The following is a 6,786-nucleotide window of genomic DNA, read 5'->3' as shown; positions in this document are numbered from 1 at the left end:
AGTGAAATCTATATCCCTATCTTACACAGTTCAAATTCAATTCTGTGAACATGAGGCATTGCCGATGCAATTTTCAGAGAACGTAGAAGAGAGGGAGAGAGAGAGGGAGAGTCAGAGCTTTTCAGGGCAGCATAAACTGTATTAGCGACTTCATTTCAAGACAATGGGGGGACAAGATGCTGTCTGTAGTGTCACCCACGTGCTCCCATCATGCTATTGTCTGCTCTCCTTTCTTTGCTAGGGAAAGGGATGAAGGGGTGAAAGCGAGGAGGGGGAAGGGGCAAGTTTGGCTGCAGTGGGAGTGTGTATGAGAAAGGGAGTGTGTGTGTATAAGCCTGTGTGCACCCTCACGCATGTGGTTGTGTGTGTGCGGGGATGCACAGACGGCTCGTGGTAATTTGATGTGTGTCCCTGGGGATGTTTGATGGATTAATGCTAAGAAGCTCCCTTTTCCAAAGCACCACCTGATCTTTGGGGGCTCGTGCCCCATATAAAAGGCTGCGTTAGTGCTGAGCTCAGCTAGTAGTCATCTCTCTCCTCTCTGTATCTCTCCCTCTGTACGTAATTTCTCTCTCCTCTCACCAGCCTTCTGTCCCTTTCCAACCTTTTCTATCTCTCTTCTCTGGGCAAAGAGGATATTCAGGCCAAAAAGAGTTGTCTGTTGTTTTTTTTTTTTTTTTTTTTTTAAGAGGAACATTTCCAGAGCATCAGTATTTGCGTCATCAGCCTCCATTTTGGTTTCTTAGACTTTACCTTTTTTCTTCAAGTGTTTTTGTATTTTTTTTCCGTAATATTTCCATGTGGCTCTAGCGCTTTTGACTGTTGTGACAATGCCACGTTCCTTTTTGGTTAAACAACTGAAAGTCCATGACTTCACTACCTCCGGTCATCATCATCCTCACCACCATCACTCGGCTGGATCTTATTCTGTGACACGTGCCATCACCGAGTCTGCAACCAACTTGGCGGTCCGTTTAAGTGAAAATGGTGAGTGAGTCTATGGAACAACAAAACATGTTTTCATCTGCTGGAATGTCATGTGCTCTTAGTTTTTTCTGTCAATTAGATGTATTTTCATTAGTCAAGTTGAGGTTATTTTATGTGTGAGATTTGTTGTTGGTGTTCATTTGTACCGCACTTAAAGAAAAGAAAATGCTGAAACAAAACAAAATAACAGATCAACATATTTATTCCTGTTGCACCCCCCGATGTGAGGGCTGTGATGTTGTTTGCTTCCTAATTCCCCACAACACCCTACTCCCTTAATGCACACACACACGCACACATACACACACACCGCCTCCAGACTTTTGTTGTCTCATTTCAGCAACGCTAAATAGTATTCAGGTCATGCCAGAACAATCAGCTTAATACTAGACCACATCACACAGTAGGCTTTGGGGGAGCTTTAAGACTATTGTGTACATGCATAATGAACGTACGTGGATGCAAGCATCGGCGCCTGGCCGTAGCCTTTATGAATTCTGCAACCTCAGTAGAAAGCAGATCCCCACATGGGACCCATTTGTCCTTCGTTGGTGTTGTTGCCCTTGAGTCTTTCTCTTATCATCCACCAACCCCCCTGTGCTTCATCCCTCCATCCCTTCATCCTTCCATCCCTCCAGCCCCCGCTCTATCTGATCTTACAGGACGTTACACATCCACAGGGGTTAGGATTGCGGCAACCCAATCTGTCTCTGGTATAGAGAGAAGTAGGCTCTGTGAAGGAAGTGCATCGATTGGACATATAGAATGTCAGACGTTTGAGAATAAGCTTCTTTTGTTCATTGTATGCAATTAGAGAGTACTGTAAACTTCACATATACATTACTTCTACAAGTGCATTTCAATGAAGGTCTATGGAAATGTTTTTTTTTTTTAGTGTGGAATGTCACTGAGCATCACCGAAGCTTGGGCTCACCAGATCATTTGTTCCCCCAGATTTAGGATGCCAGCTGTCTAGTTCCCTTTGTGTTGCAGGGGGGAGTGCAGTATACTGCGCACTGCTGTCAAGATCAGACTATGAACCCCCACCCACCACCCCACTCCTTCATCCCCCAACACACACACACATGCACACACCCTAAGTCCTTCCTTCCCCATTTTGCCCAAATAACACTCCACCTGTCACTCAATATCCCCATTACCGTCCTCCCAGCACTTTCAAAACACCCCAGATGGGGCAATGATCTGATTAAAATGATTTAGCGGTTTAGGGATTTCTCTACTCAGACATTCTGTGTGTCTGCTGCTACAATCACAGATTTAGATACGCTGGCGTGGGCCAATGACAGGTGGATCAGTGGCCTGTTGAGGCGAGCCAAGTGTTTTTTGCATTCTCAATGTGTGGCAAATTTTATTTTTTCATTGTGCATTGGACTTCTGTATCTGCCTGCACTTTCCATTCAGATATTTATGATAGCACTTGTTTGAGCCTGATGACTTATTGATCCGCTGTAAAATGTGAGCACTGAAGGGTCATTAATATTTCATTCACAGAGCTTGCTGAACCAAGCACTTGCAAACGGTTTCCTGTATGCAATTTCATATTGATCTGCAAAGCCTCGGGATACAGTCAATGGTCTTTCACTAGTTTAGCTGACAATCTGAATAAAGAACCAATGAGTCATACATAAATGTGTCTATACAAAATATTATAATTCTTCAAAATGATCATTTTTATTTCTTTACTTTTAGAGTTATGAAGTGTTTACCAAAATCTCTTCGTGAATATATTTTCACGCTAAGTCTGTCTCTTTATGCAGGATACATCCAGGATTACCTCATTCCCTCTGTGTGCCAGAACACAAAGGAGGCAGGGTTGCCGAGAGGGGTCCTCAACGTCCTCTCCTCAGGACCCCTGTACTCCCCGAGGAATGCAGGGGGGGGGAGCGGGGGGGAGGAGTTCTCCGACCACGACATGGAGCATCCCGACAGCCCCCGCTCCAGCGCTGCCGAGTCGGAAAGCAGCAGCTGTCTGGAGTCCGAGAGCTCCGAGGGCTTCTCCCCCGCCTTCCTCATCTCCGATGGCCGCTCCCGGAGAGCGACCAGTCAGAGGTGCCCCCGCAAGGGAAGCAACCCTGACAGCAGCGACGAGGTGACCTCTACAGAGTCAACACCAACCAAGGGCAAGTCAAAGGGGCCAGGACGTTACACGTGCGGCGAGTGCGGCAAAACCTATGCCACCTCCTCCAACCTGAGTCGCCACAAGCAGACGCACCGCAGTCTGGACAGCCAGCAGGCCAGGAAGTGCCCCACCTGCCATAAGGCGTACGTATCCATGCCTGCACTCGCCATGCACATGCTCACTCACGACTTGCGCCACGAGTGCAACGTATGCGGCAAGGCATTCAGCCGACCCTGGCTCCTTCAGGGTCACATGAGGTCACACACGGGGGAGAAGCCCTTTGCCTGCGCCCACTGTGGCAAAGCCTTCGCTGACCGATCCAACCTGCGCGCCCACATGCAGACACACTCGGCCTTCAAGCACTACACCTGCAAGCGGTGTGACAAGAGCTTCGCGCTGAAGTCTTACCTGAACAAGCACTATGAGTCAGCCTGTTTCAAAGGGTCTGGGGACGAGGATGACTGCAGCTCCGAAGACTGAGCAAGTCACATCCACAACAACAACAACAACAACATTTTGGAACTTTGTCCCATCCAAGTTAAGAGACATTCAGTTAGCACTTCAGAAAATAAATTTAATATCAAGAGGTGATTCAAATAACTGAAATCTCTCTTGCACGTCTTCCTGCTCCCGCCTTTAATGAAAGCAATAACGCCACTTACCTTTCCTCTTACAACTGGAAGATAATATTAATAACTGATAATAACTGATAAATGACTCAAAGCGCAAAGGTGGATGTTTGGACTCAATTTCTAAATGATGGACTGTTTATTTGGCTGCAATATTTCCAGTAATATTATGTTAACCAGAGAGCTCTTAATGACCATCAATTTCTTTATTATTATGTATTTGTGTATTTATTCATTTATTTATGTAGTATTGACTATTTATTGATCAGATGATATGATTGATTATTTATTGATCAGATGATATGATTATTTATTTCTTAATGAATTGTGCAATTGTGCACTGTGCATCTATTTATTTAATTTATTAATTGAACTTCTAATTAATAAAACTCTGTATTATATTTCAACAAAAAGTCCATGCTGTAAATGGTCTCAACCATGTTAGTTATTGATATATAAATCTATGCACTATAAAGGAGAAAGGTCTTTTAAACCTACGTTTGAACCTATGGACACAATATCCGCACACAAAATGTGGTTATACTTCCAATGTGAAAAGTATTATTATTGTGTAATATTATGTTTATGGGCTACTGTAACTGACTCTATGTAGCCATAAAACATTGAATGTTTAATTAACTTCAATTAATCTTTTAAAATTTACATTGCTACAAGGTCCTCACTAAATATAATATCAACATCAGCCAGCCATTTAATGGCTGGAAACGTTATCAGGATCGGGTCTTAATCAGGATATCATTATTCTAGAAATCCACATTCTTTCAGAATCTTCCAAACAGAAAACATCTGACAGTAAAACATCTGACATTTCAGTGTCTCAAATAAATTGAGCATATACTTCCCAAAACATTTTTGGGAGACTCCTTGAAGAATGTAGAATGTCATGATCTCTCTCATGTTTCAATATGTATGGAAGCAAATCGTTACCAAAATTCAAATGCATTTCCAGAAATGCATTTGCATTTTAAGAATGTGGCTGCATTATTTGACTCATAAATGAAATTAGTAATCAATCATCCTATTTGCATTTTAATTTTCTTCTTCAAGAGTGCTCAATCTTTCACTTAATTAAAATGAAAAAGAAATAGACATTTGAGATTTAATTTTCAAAACATGCCCCAGCAAATAGATACCAAAATTCAATTTGAAATGTAAAATGTGAAAATTAAAATGCATTTCCAGAAATGCATTTTCATTTTAAGAACGTGGCTGCAAAATCGTGACCACAATTCAAATTCAAATGCATTTCCAGAAATGCATTTTCATTTTAAGAACGTGGCTGCAAAATCGTGACCACAATTCAAATTCAAATGCATTTCCAGAAATGCATTTTCATTTTAAGAACGTGGCTGCAAAATCGTGACCACAATTCAAATTCAAATGCATTTCCAGAAATGCATTTTCATTTTAAGAACGTGGCTGTAAAATCGTGACCACAATTCGAATTCAAATGCATTTGCAGAAATGCAAAATGAACGAAAAAGCATTCTGAGCGGCGCAGCAGAGTGACGTCAGTAGCCGCTCTTCTTCAACTCCCTGCTGACCGAGCTATCCATCTTGTTCGGTAGGGGGCGGTGTGCACATCTGCATTGCATTACATTGCAACCGGTGCCCACCGGTACCGGTCCGTGGGTCATTTCGTACCGGGCCGCACAAAAAAGAATTAATAACATTATTTCCTTTTAATTGATTATCAGAGTCTGAAAGACGTTTTATTCTGAAAAATGACCTGATTCTCTCATTCTCCGCGGGCCTTTTCCCCTGAGCAAAAAAAGCTCTGCAAAGACGTGTGTTTACTCATTTTTTAGCAAGTTTGTGGGCTTTATTGAACGGTATCATGCGCGTCTCTTCCTCTTGACATGACAAGTGATAGTTACCACTCAATGAAGCCTGTTTGAGACAACAACTCTATCGGTGTTTTGGATGAAGGCTATCCTGAGATCGCCACTAAAGCACTGAAAACCCTGCTTCCATTTCCAACATCAAGCGGGATTTTCTGCCGTGACAGCAATCAAACAAAATTATGGAATAGGCCTGAACTGGATATAAGGAACGCACTTCGGGTGTCACTGTCGTAGCTTATAGTCACACACAACAGTGGGACTGACACATCGAAAGCTAGCTAGTAACAATATAACGATGGAAAACCAGGCTAAGAAACTTAAAGATGGGTCAATTGAAAAAACGGCTGTTTATTTTACATAACACTTGAAGGATTCAAAGTCTTTGTGTCTATTCCAATATGTAATGATGGTATCCAATGACACAAATCTGTGTTCTAGAAAGAGTGGTCTGGAGTCGCAGAGGTCCGATAATATCAGCTTTAATGCAGCAGTTGGAAATCAACAAGTACAGAGCTCTGGGGTTGTCTAAGTTTCCCTACCCGCAACAGAGTTTGGGCTGGTTCACGAAGTCCAACTGGCTATCTGTCCCTCCCCAGCATATATTTATACAGTGCAATTGAAACACACAAGTATTAAAAAAGGGTTGAGCTTGTTCTCTCGTGCATCAGGGAGTTGTTCTTGCCTACGCGTCCCACCTGCTCGGGTGCTGTCTCAACCCGGTTTCAAGGTTGTTTCTGAAAATGAAGAGATAGAGACACAAAGAACAGCCTGCTTCCCACACCCAGTGTGAGACCCAATGTTTAAGCCTGAGCACACTTTTAAGTTCATAACTTTAATAAGCACAATGCATAACTTTAATAAGCACAACATATTCTTTAATCCCTCTTTTGATCTCTGAAAACACCAGAGATCAATCAACATAGCCCGGACCAACCACCGCCTCCTCGTCCTGGTCAGCCAGCCCCAGCAACGGCATTTGGAACCCCTTCGTCGGGTTCTCCTCAGCCGAGACAATGATCCTGTTACACAGGGACCTGATACATGGGATACAGCAACAATCATGTTGATATAGCACACTCTTAAGTAAAATAGCGGAAACCTTCTTAGTCCAGTACAATTCTAGTGTGGTCAAGCAGTATCACTCTTGGCCTAGTCGTAACCCTCT

The 6,786-nt window shown here is 42.9% G+C and overlaps 1 protein-coding gene across 1 annotated transcript; it reads left to right on the top strand.

The window, feature by feature from the left end:
• Window positions 1–460: 460 nt before the first annotated feature.
• Window positions 461–4,081, top strand: LOC134022049 (transcriptional repressor scratch 2-like). Its single transcript, XM_062463270.1, has 2 exons — window positions 461–987; window positions 2,766–4,081. Exons 1-2 carry the CDS (start codon window positions 831–833, stop codon window positions 3,605–3,607), a joined length of 999 nt encoding a protein of 332 aa, XP_062319254.1. The 5' UTR covers window positions 461–830; the 3' UTR covers window positions 3,608–4,081.
• The last annotated feature ends 2,705 nt before the right edge of the window (window positions 4,082–6,786 follow it).

Source organism: Osmerus eperlanus, chromosome 1, assembly GCF_963692335.1.
Source record: "Osmerus eperlanus chromosome 1, fOsmEpe2.1, whole genome shotgun sequence".
NCBI classification, from domain to species: domain Eukaryota; kingdom Metazoa; phylum Chordata; class Actinopteri; order Osmeriformes; family Osmeridae; genus Osmerus; species Osmerus eperlanus.
This window is presented reverse-complemented; position numbering and strand designations above follow the sequence as displayed.

Coding starts and splice junctions, on each gene's coding strand:
- LOC134022049 (XM_062463270.1), top strand. CDS start 831: ATGCCACGTTCCTTTTTGGTTAAACAACTGAAAGTCCATGACTTCACT. Junction 988..2,765: donor GGTCCGTTTAAGTGAAAATG/GTGAGTGAGTCT, acceptor CTCTTTATGCAG/GATACATCCAGGATTACCTC.